General features: G+C 46.3%; 1 protein-coding gene across 1 annotated transcript in view; it reads left to right on the top strand.

The window, feature by feature from the left end:
* Positions 1 to 591: 591 nt before the first annotated feature.
* Positions 592 to 24,333, top strand: part of FGF2 (fibroblast growth factor 2) — a 540,307-nt gene continuing 516,565 nt past the window's right edge. Inside the window, exon 1 of the mRNA XM_069631129.1 lies at positions 592 to 1,374. Within this exon, the coding sequence (XP_069487230.1) occupies positions 1,197 to 1,374 (178 nt within the window). The 5' untranslated portion in view covers positions 592 to 1,196. The remainder of the gene's footprint in view (positions 1,375 to 24,333) is intronic.

Raw genomic sequence — 24,333 nt, 5'->3', positions numbered from 1 at the left:
TGTTTTTTGCAGGTCAAACCCACAAGCTGTGGGTCAGTTGACACCTCTGCATCTATTTTATTTTTCATACAAAACCGATTGCAAACTGTGTGGCTTTTTATCCAATTTTCCATAGAAAGTTCTGCAAAATGCACCAATTAACCCATCATTTAAAAAAAATTCTGGTGTGGGAGAACCCCTGAACCCTCCTTTTTTAATTCGACGCCTACATTTACGCTCCTTTAGTTCACGATTCACCAGGTGCCACTGGGTAGTATGCATTTCAGATAGCACGGACAGAATTGTGAAACATTTGAATGGGTAAGAAAAGCGAACTGATAATTCTGTGGACCTCCACATCGACATTTTGGGAATTTCAGTTTGTGGGCTTTTGGCGTAAAAAACAGGCTCTGGCAGGCCGCGAGTCCACCGTTCCCTAAGAAGATTCCGGAAAGAAAGTGGATGAAAACGTCACTAGCCTTTGCCAACCTGTACTTTTGTAAACACGGCTCGATGGCGCCTTCCTCTCGCCTCCGTGTCCTTATAAATATCTGACTTTCTTTTCGGAAAAATCACCCTCTCAGCAACTTGGGGCTGGCCTGTGCGCTTGCTCCCCCTGCAGGACCGTCGAGGAAAAGGGGCACGCAAGGGGGAGCCGCTCTGCCAGCAGCTTCCCCCTGGAGCTGAGCTCGAGAGAGGACCGCGGCGGCGGCAGCAGCAGGCGTGCGTGCGCCTCCTCCAGGCTGAAGGCCGCAGCTCCCTGCGCGTTCCACGCACACGTGTGCGCGATTGTTTACACTGCGCAGCGCCCCCTCTGAGGGGACATAGTCAAGTGAGCGAGGCTTTTGCGTGGCTGGGCAGAGTCTGATGATAAAGCGGAGGGAATCCCCTAGTGGAAGAAGGGGACTGGGCGAGGAAGATGCACCCTGCTGACAGGGGGCGAGGGGCGGAGGGTGCAGCGAGCGCCCAGAGGAGTCGACTTGCTTCGGGCCGAAGGACTTCCCACTGACTGACACCGGTTGCCAGCGAGGGGCAGTGTGCGAGGAGACCGCAAACGGAGCCCGTCGGCCGCCCCCGTATGAGAGGCTGATACCGGAGGGTGGGTCTCTCGGGGGAGGCGGGAGCTCGCCCCGTGCGGAGATTGCTCGGCTTGATTTTCTCCCGGCTGAGGGAGGCTCGGGGGCTTTCCTGCGTGTGGCCGGCAGCGGGAGGAGCGCATGGCGGCGGGGAGCATCACCACCTTGCCCGCGCCTCCCGAGGAGGGGAGCGGCGGCACCTTTGCACCCGGCGGCTTCAAGGAGCCCAAGCGGCTGTACTGCAAGAACGGGGGCTTCTTCCTTCGCATCAACCCCGACGGCAAGGTGGACGGGGCCCGGGAGAGGAGCGACTCCTGCAGTAAGTTCACGGTGCGCAAGCCTTGCGCACCTGAGACCCGAGCCTGCTGGGGCTAGTGCCCTGGCGCAGCAGCACTTGCGCACATAGCCACACTGGGTCACTGGTGCTGCTCCAGTGGCAGCAATGCAGTCATCATGATTTTAACTGCACCAGCACATCACCCTCGGGTAACACCATCTCATCCACCAATTGCATTCACATGGTACTGGGCACCAACTGCTTCAAAGGTTTTCACATGATCACCAAGCCAGGTACTTATAGCAGCATCGCCACTAGCAACCAAATTACCACCATCACTTGCTCGCAGTCAGCAACATCAGTACTCGTAGCAACACAGGTACTTTTGCTCATACCTTAGCATATTTATTATTTGCTTCAGGTCCTGGCATGCGTAATTGTACTTGTGTTTTGTTGTTTGTCCTTAAATGGCCTGTTGTATGCTTTACTATGGGCTTCGCAATACGGGAATTATGTTATTTTCAACTTTTTAGGGGCACTCCTATGTGTCCTTGGTGGTGGCAAGATTCATTTTTTATTTTTTTAAATATATGAAAAAAGTACTCGGGTATCGCCATCGGTTCTTTCGGTCAGGTGGTAGTAGTAGCACAGTAATATTCATTCCTAGGCAGCATCGTGCTTGTATTGGAGTAGCATCAGAAACTACTGTCGTTTTAGATGCCATCATCACTCGCTCTTGGGTAGTAGCATCAGATGTCCTGGCCCACTGCATCATTGGGACGCGCACTAGTAGCGGCCTCTGCACTGCCACCCATGCATGCCCCAGTGTCAGCACTTGCACGCAGATAGTTACACCACCTGTGTCCCTACCCTGGCAATGTTCAAAGTGCACCGCCCGCACCAGCGCAGTCAAGTGACTGCCTTATAACTTACAAATGCCGTGCTCGCTCTCCCAGGATACCCCATACCGCCCATAAACTGTGGAACTGCTAACCTTATGCAACATGGACAGCATACTTTATAAATACTCTTGTTTGTGTTGGCATTAAAAATGCCGTGGCTTTTAATTAAACATAATACTAATGACCCAAACGGGAGTATTGCGTTTATTTACCAACAAACGGGTGTGTAGTGTTATCATCGTTTTGAGCGCTTGGGCCAGGGACATGAAACTGCCCTTCTTTGCTCCCAGTGTTGCCCGCCAGCATGGGCTCAGAGGTCCATGTGTTTGGGACCTGTGCATTGTCTGGTGGGAACGCCTGTGCATGCTGGCAGCTTCCTTCCAGGCCCATGCCGCCTTCCTGTTCTTCTGATCCACGAATTTCTGACAACGACCATTGTCTTGTGCTTGCCCGAACGTACCTTCTTCTGGGGTGGGTGGGATCCGGGCAGCCAGGGCCAAAGTGCCCTGATGCAATAGCATGCCCCTGTCTCCTGTGCACCAGGACTTTGCACGTAGGTGCCTGGTTTCCTGCCTTTTCCCCCTCAACCTTTTTGTTTTATTGCTCTCTCCCGCTTTGCAACAAAGTGGGAGAGAACACTACTGCCAAGGTGCTGGCACCTACCGCCCATTAGCACCTTGGATGTCTGGGTTCTTTCCATGTCAGGCTTCCCTTTGGGCTGCATGTGTTAAGCTATATAAATAAGGAGGGGGATCAGGAGGGGAGGCTCGCCTTATGGCTGCCTTTCTTACCCTTTCCCGCCCCCCCCCCGTCTCTCATGGCCGCTCCCCAAGCTTAAGGGCCTGTGCGTTTTTAGCTTCATGCTGGGGTGGGGGGGGTCCCCCTCATTGCGCGGAACTAGACATTGGCTTTCATTTGCTTGGACTGGCATGTTTAGAGTGTCTCGCTCACCATAGGATCGCGATTTTAGGTTTGCCCTGAAGAAGTTACATGAGACTTGCAGCTGCCAACAATAGAAACGTAAGTAGCCATATACGGACACTATCCCCTGACATGCATGGGCTTGTTCCCGTTGCCCATTTGAACCTGCCCCCTCGTTTCTTTTATTCCAAAGTCAGCCGTTATTGCTTATACTAGTACCGTTATTTTTTCAAAGGTAAAGATGTCGCCGGATTGCAACTAGTGTAAGCACAGGAGGGAAAAGGTCCCTGTATAATGGGAAGAGAGGGGGCAGGGATACATTAGGGCTTTGCCTGCCTGCTTACATGTATATAAACAAGGGATGTTTGCGATGGCCTGAGCCTGCCCTGGGGATCCCAGCCTAAGTCCGCTTTGGAGTCAATTGGCAGCAGCTGCTCAATTACCAAATGGCCTCGTACATGACACCCTCTTCAACATTATAATGGAACCTGGGTCGGGTTATAACTAGGGCGGCCAATGAAAAGCGTAGTCCAAACCGTTTCAATAATGCTTTGTGCTACTGCCGTGTAGGGGAGCACACAGCGGGAGATTGCAGTGCTCTGTCATCAGTGGACGATGTTAAGCATTAGCCCAATGCTAAAGAACTGAAGCGCTAGCGCCTGCCAAGTAGGCAAGGAGCACGGGAGTATTCAGTGTGATGCGTTTGAGTCGAGGTGGGTAGGAGCGAATTATGTAAAAAGGGCTTTTTTGATTGGGTGGGGGAGGGGGTGGGAATCGGGTTCTTCCAATGTGTGGTCAAAGAAGGTAGCACGACCTAACTAGCCATCTTCATAGGCATACCCCTCTCCTCCAGCACACTCGTCAATACCACTCCACTCTAGTAGTTGCAGTTGGTGAATTTGTAAAACGGAGGGGTGCTTTGGAAAATGTATTTCCTGAGTTGAACCGAACAAGCGCATCTGAACTTAGCGGGGGCATCCTAACGCCATTCACCTCCCCCCCACTGCACGCCCACCACCCAACCAACCTGTAGCCCCGGTATCGTGTAGGCCGGCACCTCCCCCCCAGCCGCTCCCCCCCGGTCGCCCCCCCCACCCTCTCTCCCGTGCCGGCCTTCCCTCCTCCACATTCCCTGTGCACGCAATAATAGGCGGAGACAAGTTGTACGATTGGAAGTGTTAATGCCACAGCAGCTTTATTTTGCATAAAGTCTTGGAGTTATCTTACATACGATCCGTAATTCACCACACCACAGGTTCTTCTACTCCGTGTGAGGTTACCTAGGATCGCCTCCCCGTCGTGCGGACGCCTCTGGGGTACCCCGGCCCTGTCTATCTTCTCTCTACCCCGTGTTCATCTGTCGTTGATTGCCACTTGCCCCCATCCATATCGTTTAGTTCTCCTCTTAACTTTGGTCCATTGACCCAAAATGCAGCTCTGCCCGCCCCCTCCCCTCTCTGGGTCCCTCAGGTCCCCTTCTATCTAACGCAGGCCGCCCCTTGGCGCCTTGCGACTGGCAAGTTCCTATACAGACACCACCGACAGTGTCCCAACATCACATACATACACTCTGGCCCGGCAGCCCCCACTAAGGGGCGGCGCCTGCCATGCCGCGTCCCGCGGCGCATTCGCCCGCCGAATCCAGTAGGGTTTTGACCAATGCTTCCTAATGTACATTTTTTAAAATCAAGGGTTGGAGTCGTGCATTTCACAGCCAGAGTCAGATACATTGGGCAACAATGTAGAATTTACAAGGTACACAGAAAACGTTGCATAGATGTCAGGTCACAGGCAACACACAGTAATATTTTGTATCATGTTGGCATTGGCTGTCCCAAAGGAAAACCAGCATTGGCAAAGCCAACCGTTTTGGCTTTTATGTAGGCATGGCACAGACATTTTGTAACCACTGCCATGATGGTACTAATAATGGTGAATTGTGTTCGAACCTGGGACTGTTATGAGAGTGCCCGGCAAATGCCTATACATGAGTGAAAACGATTGACTTTGCTAATACTTATTAAGGAATTTAGTGCAAGGAATGGATGCAACGACAAGCATTGAATAAATCAAGTGGGTGAAGGCACACTTAGTTGGGCCATTTTTATTACACCAGAAGGTGTTCTATGATTGTAAATACACCATTACCGTACAAAAGACTGCTGGGAAATAACACAAGTTCAGCCTTGAAAGCACAGAGGTAGCTCAAAGAGATCCCAGGGGAAGATTGTGTTAGACAGGAAGGGGCAGGTTCTGGTTGAGAATGATCATAGGGACAAGAAAGGTTATGAGTAGTCACACAGGAGGTGTGTCCCCCTCACATCCCATCTCCCTCATAGCTTCACTTCCCATGTCAATAGTTGTGGCTATAAGCAACGCTTAATGCACCATTGCCAGCTTTTGAATCCAGAGCTCTCAAGCTTCAAGTGGCCATGTGTGAGAAGGCCATGCAGTCCTGCTTTTGTCCCTTTGGAACCTGGGATTTGCAGTTTTTGTTTTTCCCATTTGAAATATAGGGAAAATAAAAGTCCAAGAATTCCAAGCAAAACAGGACTGGGTGGCCTTCTCAAACATCATAATCAACAAAAAGAAAAGGAGGGACCAGCATTGAAGAAATGTATTCGGTAAGACATGGCATACCATCAAAACGCAACAAATTTACATTACAGTATTCATAAAAACATCAAATAGAATCGTCGCATAGATTTTTAAAAACAAAACACAAGAATCATGAGCAGTGAAACCTTAATAAAAATTCTCTTGATGATAAAGCACACTTTAAAAACATCAGGACAGCCCACCCCACCTGTGCAGAGTAAGCCTGTAGTGGATCATGTAATGCGGGCTCAGATTGTCGCAAGCCACTGCCCTGTAAAACGGGTTTTAACGTTTGTTGGCTTATTGTTGACAGGGTTGCACAGAATAGAAAAGTGTCCCAGATCTTCTTTGTGTGCCCTGCAGAGGAGACCAGACTGGTCTGTCCTCTCTTTAGAGCAAGCTGGCCTCACAGCTCTCAGGTGTAAGCAATTAAAATGAGCCCTTGAAACAGGAAAGCACTGAGATGGATGATTAGCCGGGCTCAGATATTCTTGGAGGAGATGGGGACGTAATCAGTGCATGTGTCCTGTTGGCAGGCTTCGTAAGCTCTAGAGATGCTCTTTTAGCCAAAAGAAACCAAGACACACTTATTTTCACGGAATTTTTAGTCTCGGAGGATAACAAAGCTGATGTATATGAAAAAACAGTAATCCCCCCTGCATCATCCAACAACATTTTCATGTGCCTAAGCCAAGGGGTTTTTAGATGGGGAATCTCTGACACCAAAAAACGAATTAATTCCTGAGTTAAGGTGGCTCTGATAATTCCCCAAATTTGGAGCCAATGGCTGACCGGTAAGGCTACAACCAAATCAGCCGAGCTCTTGGTGTACTGCAAAGTTAGGACCCAGGCAGCCCCAGAATGCTCTTAAAAAAGCAATTTCCGGCCATCTGGGCAGGCTCCAATCTGCCAAAGCCCCACAGCTCCAGACTATATCTTGACCATGGATGCGGGTTTGCAGGCTTTAAATACCAGTTCTAGCAGTTTTGCTTTAAATGAGCCCAAAGCTGTAGATGCCCCTCAATCGCCCGCTCTGCTTAAACCTTTGTGACTGCTTTTCGATATCTGCCTCTGGCCCAAAGCTTGCAGAAAATCTCACCCCAAAATAATCGAAATGGTTCATTCAATCTAGGAATCAATTCTCCTTTACAAGAGATAACGAAAGACCTACAGGGCATTTCCTTCCGCAGCTGGCCTTTACAGGCATTTATCTGAGCCCAAGATTGCCCATACAGCCAGAGTAGTCATCCACCAAACGTTGCAATGATCTGGGGGTATGGGCAAGTAACACCACGTCATTGGCATAGGCAAGTATTGGCAGAGGTCTGCTGCCCAGCCTAGGGAAATCGGAACATGATTTCAATAGGTATTCGTGTAGGCTATTGGTGTAGACAAAAAAGCAGAGGGGCCAGGACACACCCCTGATGCACCCCACACTCCACCTGGAAAGACGGGATGCGTTGTCCATCTGCCCCACTTATCACCTGCTTTGTACAGGGGGTAGTCCTGTCCTCAAACATTTACACTGCAATGAGTTGTTGCAGTGACGATTCAAGCAAAGCTCCAAATTAATGCTAATACGATGAAAACAAATATGCATTATTTGAAGAAGGTACTGATCCAGGTACTGAAAAACAGTTATTGTGTCCTTTATTAATTAGGCACAATACGTAACAATTGAAAATCGAAAATAAAGAAAATTATGACCAGTGAACCTAGTACCAGCTTGGCAAGTTGTATCAGAAAGGTAACATATATTACAAATGTTAACTGCACATTGAATCACGTTACATTTTCATTGGTGACAGGTGGTTACTGAATCTGGCCTCTTACGGTTGATACGACCCAGAGTTCTAAAGTGACATTTTGAAATGCACTAGAAGTTGCACTATTTTGTAAATGCACTTTTCTTTGAAGAGTTGTTTTGCCCATGTACAGTTCCGCAAAGTATTACATCATATTTGCCAAACAAACATTGTGTTGCAACAGTATCGACAATCGTCTGCATGAAACCAAGCTAGTTGCTTAATGATCAAGGAACCTAAAAATAGGGTCTGCTTTAGGCGATGTCAACATGAAGGCGGTGGAACAAATTCAGGTCATAGGTCTAAGATGGCGGTCAGAACATGATGACATTGGACGTTTCGGCTGTAAAGAAGTGGCAGCCACCTTCTGGGGCCAGGTAAAGCGGGTCTCCCTATGGATAAAAAACAATATGGAAACCTATTGCTACATGGTCCAGGAGGTGGATCAAGCCTAAAAATGTACTTGGTGAGAGGCTGTTGTGCAGGGTGACCCTGAGGTCCTAGGCACTAACCTTGCGCCTTGGTAAGGAGAATCCAGAAACTGGTAATAGTGTGGCAGAAAATGCCAGAGGTGGGTGGCCTGGTTTCTGGAGGGTGTGGATAGGTCACTAGTAAGGAGATCTGTAAGTGTGAAAGACAAACAGAAATGCGAATCACCAAAATAATTTGAAACCGACTGCTGCTTAAAACATGCAGGAGCAGCACAAAATAGTACCTTAGGGCTAAGGAGCGGCAGTGTGCGGGATCTCCCTGGTGAGAGTTCTTGCGTGGAGACTGGATGCCAGTGTCAGCCTTGCGGTCTGGAGACTGGGGGTCTGTGTCAAAAAAATGAGAAATACACAGGCAATGCAAAACCTCCGAGGGAGTTCGTGGATGTGCTGGAGGGGGAGGGCATAAGGCAGGGAAGTCCTTGTGGTGAGGAGCACTAACCTGAAAGTCAATTTGGTTCTCGCGCTCTGGACCCATGGAAACCAGATGCTCGCGTTGGGCTGGGAGCGAGCTGTGTGTAAATATACACGTGCGCCTGCGTGGGAGGTAAGCGCATGCATACGGGCGTCATGGACAGGGTTACCATGGCGCCTGGGACGCGTCGGGGTGCGCGACTAGTGGGGCGTGGCCAAAACTGCTCGTTGAGAGACCTGCGCTGGAAAGACAAGCAGAATGGGTTTGTTGCAAGGGTACGTCGGTGAGATTATGTGTTTGATGGTCCAATTAAGGTGCCAAACAAGGACAGAAATGTTGCAGGACCAACACCCTGATGTTGGGTGTGTGTAAAAACACTGCGTAGGTGCGGGGATCAGCCGGAATGAAGGAGGTTGTTGGTCCGGAGAAAGGAAAGTGGTCCCGGGGGCCTGAGTTGTGTGGATGCCAAGCAATAATAGGGGAAAGTGCATCCTCAGTAGTGGGTAAACACAGGGGAGCGAGGAGTTAGAAAGCACTGAATGTCTATATGCAAAAGGGTGGATATGGAATTACAGATATTCAAAAGGTGTAAGTTCATTGAGGCCTTTGGTGGTGGTCTGTAGCTTCAATATCCACCACGCCTCTTTGAAGTTAAGGGCATTGGTGGTGTTGGAACAATCTGTCACCTTGTCGACTACCCACCACTTAAAGGAGTCGCAACTGTGTTGGAATTCAAGGAAGTGAGAGACAAGGGGTGCGTTGTGTGTTTTGCATCTAATCCTTGACTTGTGTTCACCTATCCTTTTGTGTACAGGTCTGGAAGTCTGCCCTATGTATCTAAGCTGGCAAGGGCATTCGATGAGATATATAACATTTGGTGTCTTGCAGTTAGAAAAATGGCGAATCTCCCATTCTTTGTCATATATGGGGAAGGATCTCATTTTCCTGGTCTGGTTACAGACTGTGCAGCTGCCACAGGGGTGGTGGCCGCATATCTCCCGCATATTCCACAGAGTGGATCTGGAATCCTTGCGTTTGGTTCTGGCATGGGTGAGGAGATCTTTTAGATTTTTAGACCTCTTGAGGGCCATCCTTGGCAGTGGTTCTTCCGGCAGGCTCAACTGGACGATGGGCCAGAATTTTTTGATGATACCTTTGAGTTGTGATGTGTTGGCGTGAACGTGGAGGCACATGCCATAGGGTTGTCAGTGTCCTGGTTACGAGATTTGGGGATAAGTAAAGCTTCTCTCGGGGTATAGAGGGCTCTTTTCTTAGTGTCCCTGAGTAATTTTCTGGGGTATCCTCTCTCCTCAAGTTTTTGCTGTAATTCTTTTGCATGGATTTTGAAATCACTGGTGTCTCTACAGTTGCGGCTGATCCTTAGGAATTGCCCATAGGGCAGGTTATCCCGGAGGCTTTTGGGGTGATAGCTCCTGTAATGTATTGTTGTTTTGCGGTCTGTCTCTTTTTATAGATGGAGCATGACAATTTCCCATCAGAGGCCAAAATGGTGAGATCCAAAAAGTTGATCTTCTTGTTGTTCATAGTGAATTGGGTTTCCTGGGTTTGGTTGTTGATCCAGGTTACGAAGCTGTCCAATTCTTGTTTACTGCCATGCCAAATAAAAATATCATCGATGTATCGATACCGGAGGCGGATCTTGTTCTGAAATGGATTGGAGTTATTGAGTACGAAAGTCTTTTCGTATTCCGCCATAAAAATTATGGCTAGACTAGGTGTGAAGGCTTCACCCATAGCGGTACCGCATGTCTGAAGCTAAAAGATGTCGTTGAATGAAAAATAGTTATTGGTGAGGGCAAACTCCAGGAGCACAAGTATGAAGTTGGCCGGTACCCTTCTCTGGGTCATGTGTGTTGTCTGATACATTCCACAGCTTGATCCTGGGGTATGCTTGTGTATAAGCTCTTGATGTCCATCGTGACTATTTCTTCATTGATAGGATCAAAAGGCTGGTTTTCAAAAATAGTGATGGTTGCCATGGTGTCCTTAAGATATGTAGTTGTGTTCTGACACAGTGGTTTCAGAAAGAAGTCAATGAATTTGAATAGTGGTTCTAGTGTGGAACGCATTCCTGAAACTATAGGTCTCCCTGGTGGTGAGATGCTGTTCTTATGTATTTTCGGTAGCGTGTAAAACGCCGGTATCCTCCCTTCGATGGTGTTGAGGAATGCCTCTTCTTTGTCCGTGATCCAATTTTTTTTTTTTTTTTTTTTTCTGCTGCAAATTTAGTCATTTCTTGTATTCTGGCTTTCAACACCTTGGTGGGGTCTTTCTTTAGTTTTTTGTAGTTATTGTCTTCATTGAGAAGGGTCATAACCAGGAGTGTGTATTGTTCTCTGCTTTGTATGACAATACCTCCTCCCTTGTCCGCCATTTTAATGATGTCTGGATTGTTCAACAAGGCTTTGAGGGCTTTGTGTTCACTGGCAGACAGGCTTTTTCTCTGATGGTATTTGGATGATTTGAGTTTTTTGACTTCCTGTCTCGAGCATTTCTCGAAGGTCAGGAAAGAAGAGGGGATGTCGCGGTCTCTAGGATTGAAATCATTTCTGGGTCTCAGCCCTGTATCTTCTGTTTCCGGTGGACAGTCTTTGTCCTTGAAGAAGATTTTTCTTCTGATAGTTCGGAGAAAGGTGGAAAGTTCACCATCCCATTTAAACCAGTCAGTGGTATTCGTGGGTACAAAGGATAAACCTTTGGCCAGGAGTGAGTTTTCTTCCTCGGTGAGTGGTATACCTGAAAGATTGAAGATTGCGATTAGATCTGGCGTCTTCTGTTGCACCTGCGTCTCCTGCTGGGTTGGCCCCATTGGGGGAAGTTGTAGAAAGGCATTTGTAATTGCGGGGGAGAGGGAGGGCAGAATCCGCCTCTGGGACCCCCTTGGCCTAAAAAAGGCATCATAGGTGGTGGTTGAAATTGACCGAAGTTCGAATTATTGCCTCTGGGGTTGCTTTGGTCTCCTGATGATGATCCTGAGCTCGAGTTGTCCCAGCCGGAGAATGAGACGCCCTTCCGTTTGTTTCTGTTCATTCCTCCCTGTCTGGCCATTCTTTCCTTTTCCTTGTTGTCATTATAATCAATTGCACTTCTCACCTGGGCCATTGTAGAGCGATATCATCTCTCCATCAAATCCACCAATGGACCAGGGCATTTCATGGATGTGAGCTCGCTCCACTGGCTAGAACGATTGACCTTATCAAATGCCATGTTCAGATCCATGAAAGCCCAAAGAATAGATTCTTCCTTGAGAAACACTGAGTGTGTTATAATCAAATAAAGATTCAGGGCCTGCTCTGCTGTTCTCAGGCCTAATGCCCAATTGGATGGGGGAGAGGATGTTTGCATTCTCAGCCCAAGACTCCAGTCTACCTAAAATAGCCTGCCCCAGAATCTTAAAAGCTGAATCTAGCGGGGAGATTGGTTTATAAGACCCTGGCTTCTCCCCTGGGCCCTTTTTTTATACAGGGCAGATCAATGCATGAGACCAAGAGACAAGGTTGGGTCCTCGAGCACAAACTGTGTTAAATATCAGAGTCAATACTGGAGCCTACAAGTCCGGCTGTGTCATAAACAAATCTGCTGGAACATTGTCCGGACATGGAGCCTTGACTCTGCCTTGATTTTTTAATAGCCTGCAAAACTTCTTCCACTGTACAGACAACACTAGCTACCATGTCACAAATTGTCAGTTTGGTGCCTCAGCCAGACGGGCTATCGCTCTATATACTCGCACAGCCACTACCAAACAAGGAGGAATAATGATCCAACCATGACTGCTCCGAAACGACCACAGGTTGTCCTCACGTCCTGAATTTATAGAAGGGTCCCTTACTAACCCAGAACAATTTGGCATTATTAGAGGCTAGGGAATTTAATCCTGTCCTCTTATGTCTCTTTCAATTTCTTGCTTCCTACGTGCAGTGGCTTTTTTTATAAAAAGGGGTTTTTCAGAGTTCTTAACAGGGAGGACTTCGATTTTGCACATTCTGAATTGAACCATCTAGAATGGGGATGGTCCCTCCCTTTAACCACCCCCATAGTGAATGTAGCTGAGAGGTTAGATAGAAGTAGGAGAAAATCTTCCCAAATAACCCCCTGTTCCATACACCCACAGAGTAATCTTTCCAAGCTCTGCCTGTTATTTCTAACAATAACACTCTGAAGGCGCTGGGGATCCACTGATTGCCATTTTACCCTATGTTACTGGGCAAAAAAGGGCACTCCCTGGAAGGCAACCAAACCCACATGGGGCCGCCCATACTGAAATCTCAGTTAAAGTCGGATAAAAAAATGATCACTAGCTAGATCGTCTAGTACTCTGAACCCACTATTATAACTCCAAAACTTGACTGGGGCACAAAAGTAGTCCATAGTCGAGCGACCCAATGTAGAGCAAAAAGTAAAATTCACCAGGATGTCCTCTGTGAAACGACCATTGACTGAACGCAATCCCCACCCATGAAGAAGCTTCCCGAACCTTGCCCCCTCCCTACAAGTTCGAGCGTCTTTCGTCACAGGAGGCAGCACACCCACCAGATTGTCTTCAAGCGGATCGAACTAAGTGTCACCTAGTTCATTGGCCAACTTGGCATTAAAATCACCTCCCAAAACAAGATCCTCATTCATGTCTGCCCAGCTCACCAAGCCCTCGGTCACTAGTGTCAAAGTTGAAAGACCCTTTTTACCAAATTGAGCATGAGGGCTGTTGTAAAGATTGACCACCAGCATGTCTTGGCTACCCCCTTCTACATAGTCTCACCCCCTGCAAAAAGGGGCGAGAAGACTCCAAATGGAAAACTTTGCTTACAAGAGGGAGCTTGACCAGTATGCATAACCAACCATGGTGTCGCCCCCTCACGCCCTTCACGGCCGGTACAAAACAAAAATGTAAATGTGCTATAGACAGACATGGGGTACCACTGAGGAATACCGTGCTGTAATGAATGTTTTTGATCCATGAGATGTGTAATCATGCCATACTTGTTAAGTTAGGGAAGGGAGTGGGTGGGGGGAAGGAAATGTGTTAATACCATTATTATTACTGTGGTTATTGTTCTTTGTTCTGTTTATAACCATGTAAAATTGACTCATTGCACTGATGACCAGCATCCCGAGTAAGGGCCTTTCATTTGTATCTATGTTGGCTGTGAAATCGGAGAATTCACTTTGAAGAAAGCATGAGAAGATATCATGTACTGAAATATATGTGACAATGGGTTAATAAATAAAGGTTTTAAAAAAGAAATAAAAAAAAATGGGTCGAAAATACCTCTACTGCAGTGCTCTCTATAGCACAGGATTCCTGTATTAAAACAATGTCAATTCCTTCATGCAGCAACAAAGACTTCAAATATCCTAGTCTAGAAGGTTCCATGTGATAATATCCTCACAAAAATGTCGCCATACAAGACTGGCGCCTTTTTTTTGCAGCAATATTACCACATGGAACCTGAGAGGGACACCCCTCCAACCCTGTTTTAAAGGGAGCGGAGGACACCCACCAACCCCTGCTGCCCTTTTCCCCATAAGTAATGTTGCCTATGCCGTTTCCTACTATATGTATGGCGACATTATTTATAGGGATAATATTACCTGATATCCTCTAGGATTGATTCCAGCCACATTCAAAGACATAAATGTCAAAGTTTCCATAGGCCTAGAACAGGAAGATGACAGACATTTCATCAGCAAAACAAGAGGCAATGTTGGACAGGCTATTACCGATGCACGGGCTCCCTCCCTGCTGTTGCTTTGTTCATGGAGCCCAAGTGGCAGAGGCATACACCCTATCCCTATTGTGACACTTGACTCTCAAGCACAATCCCTCCTTTTCGTTTTGTTGTTTGATTGTGTTCCCAGTAAGTAGGAGAGTGTCCTATTGTTGCACCTTATTAAATTACTGAGTTCACTGTAGATTTTGTATATTTTGTACACTCCTCACACATAGTTGTGGGAAATTTGAGAGCTCTGATCCTAGCCTCCCTGCCACTTTAAGGTAGTTACCCTTTTGAGCTCGGACTGCAATATCTGTGAACTCAAAAGTATTTCAAGAAAGCATTCTAATTTGCCTCCATCTACACAAAAGTGGTTAGGGTGTTATATTGTGATTTGCCTCCGGCCATTTTACTCTTTAGCCCCCACTCCGGTTCTAAAACAGGGCAAATTGAAAAAGATTTTCAGTAAATACTTCAGGAAAGGTTATGGGGTATAACTCAAAAAGCAGGCACATAGAAATATGTGTGTAGGCTTAGACAAGCCAGGAATGGCCTACAAAACATGCAGAAAACACATTTGCATTCTACATTTAAATAATCAAGTTATTACATTTTGAAAGCTGCCACTGTGTATCCCGGTCTGCACAGTAACAATGGGTACTAATGAATAATTCTCTTTTTTGAAAATCAGTAACGTGGCTTCTTACCCATCGTTAACAAAAACGTTTCAACCAATAATTACCAAAGATATTCATGTAACGATGGTGAGGTGTGAACAAGCCAATTTGATATTTCATTGGATACAGCTTATTTACAGAGAAACAATGTGATGGCCACGTGCTTGGATGTATAGAATAAATTCTCTCAATAAAATATAATGATGTTGTGCAATGGGTAAAGCCGGTTTAAAACGCATGAGCATACACAAATCAAAACACGCTCTTGTACCCAGAAAACATGGCTGGATCACAGCATTTTAAGATGGTGATTAGTCAAATGAAAGATTGCATTACTTTACAGCTCACATACTGCCCCATGTCGGGAGTGAGTAGCATAAGAAAATCTAATGAAACTGTTGGCTTTATCAGTGTTCGTTTTTAACAGGTCTTCAGTGCAAGGAACTGATATAAATCAAGGAGCTGCAGTCACAAGGAACTGCAGTCACATTTGGTTAATACATTTTATTACAACAGTAGCACTTTTTACAGCTGCAATTAAGCCATTAACGAACTAATACTGGTAGGCCACAGATGCATGTTAATCTTTGATAAAGATAGCTCAAAGACATCCCAGGGGTATGTGTTTTGCGAGAAGCAGGTAGTGGGTGGAAATGGCCATAGGAATTAGTATGGCCATGGACAGTCAAAGGGTAGGTAAATAACCTCTTGTATAAAAGAGTGCCGATCTAAGATCCCGAATACGCCCTGGGTTCTAAATCTCTGAATTTTATAGCCAAATTAATTAGAGGGTCCTCTGCTTCTAGGGTGGCAGGTCCTAATGGCCTGACCTACCAGGTCCTCAAGGTAAACCTAACTCTGTGGTCAGGGCTTCTGGTCCGGCTCTTCAGAGAGATCTTGGAGCGAAAACTGATTCCTCCGTCATGAACTTTGATCATTGTCCCCATATTCAAGGGGCGGGGAGTGATAGGACCGATCCGGTGAGCTATAGCCCTCTTTGATGTGGAGAGCGAAATATTTGCGGGATTGCTGTCGAGAGAGCTGGAGGAATGGGTCAAGGAAAATAAGATCTTATCAAGTTTTCAGACATGTTTCTGTGGTGGACTTTCTACGACCCTGAATGGCACAGTGTTGGTGATTCTTAGTGAAAAATCGTGGTCAGGGGGGCGGGGCCTGTGCTATATGGCTCATGGGTCGATCTTGCGAAGGCTTTTGACACAGTAAATAGGGAGCACCAGCCCGAAGATAGGATCTCAGCCGGTCAGGTGAATGGCCTATGCCAACTATAATGTACTCCTGGATAATACAGCCATTGGCCTGCAGTGCCTTTTGAGCTCCTTGGGAATCTACGCACATGAGAATGATCTATTGATAAACCCAGAGAAGTCAAAAGTACTGGTACTCAAACAACCAGGTAGATGAGTAGCAGATTAAGTGGACTCTGGGAGACTGTATGATTCATGTAGTAAAAGAGGTGCTATATCTGGGATTTACACTATACGCGTCGCCAAGAATAAACAATTGGATATGGACTTTAACGGGAAGGCTTCCCAGTTAACATCACAAATGAGAAAAGTCCAGGCGGCATTTTGTAAATTTTCCATATCCCATTTGATAAACTATTATATTGCTAAGGTGGTACCTGTTATTCTCTAAGGCCTTGAGACGAAACCACTGGCTTGGGACATTAATTGTCCAAGACTGGAAGGCCAAATATGGAAGAAGGTTCTTGGCTTGCCCCTAAGTCGGCCAATGGCAAGTCTGAGATATGAGTTAGCCCATGATCTCTCAGGTCCATGATCTCTCGGGTCCTTTACAGAATGGAGGCTCATATACCTATATTGGCTGATTAGAATACCTCAGGCTGATTCACTCTATGAAGACATTAACACGCATTTAGAGCAACCTTTGTGTCCAATTTTGTCTAAATTGAGGATGCTCGTCTGTATTGGAGGACTGTGACAGTGACGTAGATACCCTCTTGTTTAATCCGATGAGGGTAAAGAAAGCAATCGCCCAATCAGATTGGATTTGCACGATTGAAAGTATGCGTAAACTGACACTAGCTAAATCACTGTTCCCTTTTGATAAAGAGTGGTTCTCTCCCCAAATACTTGCGGCACTTTCCCAGTTGGGGGATGAGACCAGTATTTTTAAGAGTTTGGTTAAATCTGATCCATACATGTGAAGTGCTGTCTTGCTGGGATTGAAGTGATGAAGCAAATGTTGCCCCCTCATTGAAGTTGCTCGCCTGCAGTCCCTAAGACATGTCCTGATGGAATGTAGGGCTACCAGGGAGGTGAGGGTAAGGTACTTCCGACAGTTTGTGATAAGTTAAGACAGATTGGCATCGTGTATGTTTTGGGACAGGTTAATAACTGGACAAGGGACTTCTTTGCCCCTACACGTTGTCCAACGTTTGCAGGAGTGTGGCCTCTTGTATTCCGAAAACTCTTCGATTGAGAGATAATTTCTTTCTCTGTGATTTCGGTTGGGCATGTATGACCAAAAATGTGTGGCTCATTTTACTGAAGAAGTGTGATAATTAATGTTTTAAGCACTTTCTTATTTTATCTATGTATTTTTGTACCTGTGAAAAGTCGTTAAATAACCAAATGCCACCTACAAGCGGTGTGTCCCTCTTCACGTGCCATCTCCCTCCTAGCTATACTCCAATGCACTCGTTTTGTCTACAGGTGGCAATGAAGTGTCATCTTATAGCCAAAACTAAAAATGGAGGCCTCTATCAACAATCTATGGCAGGGTCACGAACATACATGCTGCCTTCAAGCGCTGGACCTTAAGTAATTGTCTGAAAGAAGTCTCTGTACAGTTGCACAGTTTCAATATAACCTGTGTGATTTGCTCTGCTTCTTCCCGTTGGAAGGCAAGCCAACCTTGCTTGAGTCAGGATGAGTGTTCCTATAAACTGAAGTTCCTGGCTAGAATCAGATGACACTGCTTTCGAATCAGGATGAATCCATCCCTTGTTAAGAAGTTGTATGTTTTCAACAAACTATTTTTCTGTGCTTTCCTGGTTGGGGCCATAGATCAGTCGTTCATCAAAGTATGGAAAAACCGCCTCCCCATCTTTGGACAGAATCTCCATCGGGGGTGCTAGGACCTTTTACTGAAGGCCTATAGCTATAAGTGGAGGGCAAAAAACTGGAAATTATGGTCATGAATATCGAATCCGAGGTCCTCTGGTCTTATGGGGACATAGCAGTTTGCATCTTTCAGGTCAGTGAGAACAGCCAGCCTCCTTGTAGTATGAATGGAATAATTCTTTGAAGCAATTATATCTTGATATGTGAACTCAAATTTGTAGGCAAATCCTGGCCTGATGATCACCAGCATCCCAGGATCTCTGATAGATTGGGGCCTTCGTTCTATGAAAAACTGTAGTCTTGCTCTGTCCTCACTGGTCGGGTGCCGTGCCTTAGTGGGATGATTTTAACCTGGCTGTTGGGATGGAGATCTTTCGATGACCCTTCCAGCCTGTTTTTCCAGGTCTTGCTTCAAATTGAGGTCTGTTGCATGTGGACTAAAAGGGGCTGGATCTTGAGGGGTAGGACCTGCTTATTTTGGATAGCATTCCAACATGCGTGTCTGCTTTGTGCACGTTTTACTTCAGGTGGTCCACAAACAATTTTCCACCTTGAAAAGGGAATGCAAGATCTTCTATCTTTTTCAATAGGGTTGGTGTCCCAGAACCCCCACTTACTTTCCTGCTTCCGCGTAGGTACCCATTGTGAGTGCCGATGCACTAACCCTGTTGGTTCAGTTTCTAATAGGGCTGCACAGTCTGCCCACTGCTCCATTTTAGTATGGAGCTCCTGAAATTCATCAAATAGAGCCTGGCTTGTATAGTAGGCATATGTACTAATCCTTGGTGATAAATGGATATCTACGTAATTCTTAAAAGGACAGTAACCACCTTCTTGTCAACAGGATCATATACCGCAGCTTTTCTGGCATCATTGAAGACCAACCCATGAAGCTAGTGAGTTGACTTGAAAAAAAGGGTAGGGAGGACTCTGTACCTGGAAGAGGGTATCATTTTGCTATGAACTGGAGCATGGCGATGCAGTCTGGATCTTTCTGTTCTTTGAGGGTTGCATTCCTGACGTTGGATAGCGGGGATAACCCCTCCTTGGCCAAGACCTAGAATTGTCTAAAAGTCATACTGGAGGACAAACGCAGACGAGTAGATTTTTGGAATTCTATGCAATCCAAAACGTGTGCCCGTACATTGTCCTCTAGTTTGTTTTCCATGTATTTTCCTATGAGCTGTTCCTCTGAATCATCAGAAGTAAGGAATCAAAGTAAAGTAACAGTTGGCGGAAGGGGTTCCCCCTATGGCTGTGCCTTCTTCTGGTCTGCTGTTTATTAGCCTTGCTATCTTCTCGAGTGTCTCCACGATGAGAGCTATCATCCTTTCACTTAATTTAGATTTTTGGGGGGAGGAGGTCTAGATGAAATGGAGAATGATGAGGAACTAATGTCCCTGTGTTCCTCCTCTTCGTGTGCTTTCTCTTTCTTAAACGGGTATCTTTAGTCGGAGCAGGCAGTGATTGCAGTTTGTTGAAACAATTTTGCCTTCGGATCAATGCGAGAGCCACACGTGTATCCCGAGCCTGTTTCGCATTCGAGGAGTGGAACTCTAGGAAAGCTGTGTATTGTGTTTGACGCATTCCATCCCGATCTCACCTAATACCAGCAGTGTGGCAGCACTCCCTTTTCCTCACAGGGTTGCCTGTTGCTCCCAGTAATACACAGCAGGCAGGAGTGGCAAAATGATCTTCTGTGATTTCACCCCTCTGCCCTGCACCACTCAAAACCCGGCATCTGGACTGGCGCAGCATCTGGAAGGTTGCCTGCTCCTCTCGACCAGGCCCTGCATGTCCTACTGGAGAATCTCCTTGTTGTGCCTAGCTGCTGTGCAGCCTGAGCTACTGATTCTACAAAGGTGTGAAACAAGTCAAGCAAGTTCCTCACCAGAGGGGCACTGTCTGTTAGGATTGAAAAAAACATTTTTGTGGGTAAGTTGAGTCCTTTTGTACCCAGATGTGGGGAGAGTTTTAAACAATTTAGAGAGTGATTGTGGAAAGACTGCTTGTGGAAAGACTATCTTCATAATAGTAAGTATCAGGACAAGGAAAAGAGATGTTGGAGTAATGGTTGAGTTGTGATGTTGCAGAGCTACTAAACCAGAGTGTTTTGTGGCCCTCCCATGTGTATTGCCCTTTTAAGATGGGCCATGACTGTGTCATGGCCCTAGCCAATAAAAGGAGCAACTGCAGGCACGTGCCTCAGAACGGCTGCAGACTCCAAAAATGGATCTGTTGTCTCTCACTTTGGACTTGCAGGCCTACACCGCGTGATCACAGTCCTCAGCCTGGTGCCCTGGGTCCAGCCCGGGCACCCTCCATCTATGATGCTCTCTGCACCCATGCCGTATCCCTATGACCTAACAGGGTCCCGCCCTGCAGCCGCTGTAAGTCTGGGTGACCCGGCAACCCCAAAATAACAGCGTTTTGATTCTCAGCTTAGTGGAAAAAGTCTTACAAAATGGATTAACAAGCAGCTTCGACCTAGCTGGCAGAGCAAACCAACAAATAAATTGGTGCACGTTGTTGCCATCCTTGCCATGAGACAAAAAAGATGTGCTTTAGGTCTGGCTGGAGTCTACTTTGTCTGGGTTGCTTGTTGCCAGAGCTAATTCAGATACATAAAAGCGAGAGGCTCTGGTGTCAGCCACCTGCTCCCTTGAGCATAACCAGTACATCCTGCTTTGCTGAAAGCCCCACTACAACAGTGGCCATGTGTAAGAGCAGGTAGCGCTGCCATAGCTGGGATAGGGTTGCGGAATGTTGCTTTAACATGTTTGTTTTGCTTCTCTGCTGCTTGTACATTGTTTTTGTGTGTGGTTTAATAATCAAGTAGCTAAGCTCTCATTCCACAACATTCTTTTAAAGACTCTGTTTTGGAAGGGTCACGCACACCTTGCAACTGATAACTCTGCCAGCTGACTCGTGTAAACGAGGTGAAGCTGCACGCATGGATTAAACTGATATTGTAGGCTGCAGTTCTCCAAACAGTAAACAGATGTCCTCCCGATGGATAACCGAGCCATGGAATACATTTAAAATTGTGATGAATTTTGACAAATATCCTCACAATGGGCAAGCAACATATTCTGCAGCAGACCTCACAGAAGATGTCTTGTGCCCAGTTGCAGTGTTTTTTGGACACCTGATTGGTTGTCACCACTCTTTTTGTGCTCACCTTACATTGATGATGTTCACCTGCCGGAGCACATCTTTATGGGTGCACTTTTTTCCTGGTTTAACCACAGTGAGGAAGTTGCCAGTTAATGCTGGCTTGTGGCCACAACCAGGGACCTGGGCCCAAAACACCTTCAGCTCTCTCTCCGTAAATACCTTCCTTCGTGAGCTCTTTGCTCATCCACCTCCAACTCCCTCAGAGTCAGTAATTTTTCAAAGAAACGTGCTGGGGATAGATCTGTCTTTGGTTGGGGCCTCCCTCTGGAACAGCCTCCCTGCCACTCTGAAACTTGAGAACAATCTCTGGTTCTGGAGGCACCTTAAGACCTTCCTCTTTGCTTCTGCCTTCTCTCCTCCTCTCCCCTGCTGATCTGTTCTGTTTCGGCATTGTACACCAGGTCACCCTGTTTTTTTTTCTCGCCCAGGTACTGGCTCACCCTGCCACCCACCCGCACTGCCTCCTGGCAATCCCTTGCACTGGGGTCTGTATCTGTAACCCTGAAGTCTCCCCCACCCCTCCTTGTTTTCTGCACTTATCAGACTCACCCTGTCTGTTTGCCTTAAACTTAGCACTTTTCACTTGCTGGCTGCACTGCCGCTGTTTGTTGCTTTTATTATTTATTTTATTTGTTTTATTTATTTTTATTCCTTTTGCTCAGCACTTTCCACCTCTCCCCACCTCCCATGCACTTTCCCCTTTCCCTCTCCCATGCACTTGCACATTCTCAATGTCACTGCTCCTGAGCCTAGTAAGATCGTTGTTTGTTCTCCCTTGTTCCCCCTCCCTTGCCTCGTCCCGCTCTGAAACCCTTGTGTACGAGCGTGATACAAATAAAATCTAAATCTCAATAACCTATCACAGACTGACTTTTGACTATCCGAATACCTGTCGACGGATGGACTTGCACCAAAAGAGCTTTATGCTTCATCTTCTATTACTCTAACTCTCCAGCAGTTTCAAAACTTTATAAAACTTTGATAAAATGTAACCATTTGTTTCTGATGCTTGTGAATCTGCTTAGAATCACATGCTGTGCATATAGTCTGACATGTAGTGGTAATCGCGGAGTATTGTATCTTTTTATCGAAAAGGGACCTTAGCATGGGCGTGTCTGTCTGTAACACTATCCCTAAAGACACATGTAGTGTACCAAAAATCCCTCACTTGTTGAGATCCAACCAGATAGTTTTTTTCCACCTACCTAGTTGGTCACCCTTAATGCAGAGTTCATAAGAGTTTATTTTGCTGATTCCTATTTATTGGCAATTCCACTGCTTGTCGTTGGTTCGATTGCCCACTACGACTTCTCGATGGCTGTTGACGCTTGGTCCTGTCTGCCATTGATCCATCCAGGGCTGCTGAGCAATTGTTGACCGTGTGGCCTTGGCCTCCAGCCTTCACTATAGGGAGAGTGGGACCCTGTTCGCTCTTTCTCCTTTGAGAATGCTTTTCTTTTGCCCCATCTCTTCCTTTTGTCATGGTCTGGCTGCCTAATTACTTTAGGTTTGAGGGTACCCACATATTCATGCTAAAAATGATCCCTCGTTTTCTATACGGATTATGCATTTATTACATCTAGTAAACAGTGAGGTGAAGAAGTTTGTGTCATTTTACTCGTTGCTGCAGAATGAAACAATTACCAGTGTCGTGGGTTTTGAGCCCGTTTTGCTGTAGTAGTTCACCTTTCGGGGGGGGGGGGGGGGAGGTGGGTGGGAGGGAGAGAGGGATATGACGTGACTGTCTATGCTGTTTTATGATGGTTGCCCGCACACCGTTGGATCTAACTTTTCTTTTCCATACCATAAGAGTGGAACGTGCATGTTACGTTAGACCCTCTGCTACTGCTTGGTCTGGTCATTTGGGTTATTTAACTTGGTAGAACGAGCGGCTGGGTTCCCGGACTCGCGCTGGTGGTTACGTTTGGTACCCCGACATGACACATTGTAGTGCAGGTAAAGCCCCGCTTTCTATTTTTCATAAAAAGAATTATAGAATTTGGTCGCACGTGTCATCTTTATTTACAGACTTGCATTACGAATGGACTGTCAGTCTTTCACATTTTTCTCCGTACATCCTTGCATTCCCGTTAGGTCTATATATCTCAGCGTTTGGCCCATGTGATTTGCGGATCCTCACAGCTGTAGGAATTAGCTGCACAGACCAGTTGATGGAAAGAGCCTCTGCCAGTGCCAGCCGCTTCCATGTTGTGATTTTCTTACTCTCTTATGGACAGGGTAAGCTTACTCTGTCCTTGACTTTTTTTTAATTAGTATTTTCGCACAATTATGGGAGATTAATTGGAAGTTCACGTACTTTCACAGAGTGACAGTGTCTGTAGACACTGGAATTATCAGCAGAGGAAGGCCAGGTAGGCCCTTATTTCGTAGCTTTTTGCCTCCACACTGGATGCATGGGTGGCACTTCACACGTGTTGTGTGTTTATCATATTAACATAAATCCATTTTATTTACGCTTAGATGGATTTGTAAGGTGACCCTGGATGTTGGTTCACAAAGGCACCATTGGTGATTTTGAATAGTCAAATAGCAGTCCACAACGTACTTGGACACACTGGTTTTTTGATTTAATAATATGAAACATGTGTTTACCATTTGTTATCTATGCTGAGTTGTAATCTAGTTTGTTTGGCTTTAATTCATAATATGTATTGCTCTTGGAGAACGGGTTTTGCCCCGAAACGCGGCGTGCTACATTGGATTTGTCTCTGACCTCTACATGAATCTGTGCACTGAAGCTTTGTTGCTATTGTTAAATGTATTAAACCATTTTGGTTCAGTGATACTGTGTTTTTTTTTTTTTTTTAAAATTTGTTAGCCTGATTGCTATTATATCTTATAGCTGATTATCAGCATATAGTGTGCAGGGGATGGGGGAGTTCCTATTTTGAACTTCTTTTAGTCTCTTGCTGCCCCTTCCCTCGGCTACAGAGAGGACTCCTTAAGGTTTGCCCGTCTTGCAACCGCAAATTTCCCTGGAAGGAGACCCATCGCTGATGCAATAGGTGTTTCCCTCCTGACCACGACGAGCACTCGTGTAAAGCATGTAAGCTCTTTCGGCCCAAGACCCTGAAAGACAGGTGTACGAAATGGTGGACGGCATACGCCATGCAGGCCGAGAGTCACTCCCCTCGTCCCCCTCCCAGTGGCGCCAT

Source organism: Ambystoma mexicanum, chromosome 6q (assembly GCF_040938575.1).
Source record: "Ambystoma mexicanum isolate Mex_15411 chromosome 6q, UKY_AmexF1_1, whole genome shotgun sequence".
Taxonomy (NCBI): domain Eukaryota; kingdom Metazoa; phylum Chordata; class Amphibia; order Caudata; family Ambystomatidae; genus Ambystoma; species Ambystoma mexicanum.
This window is presented reverse-complemented; position numbering and strand designations above follow the sequence as displayed.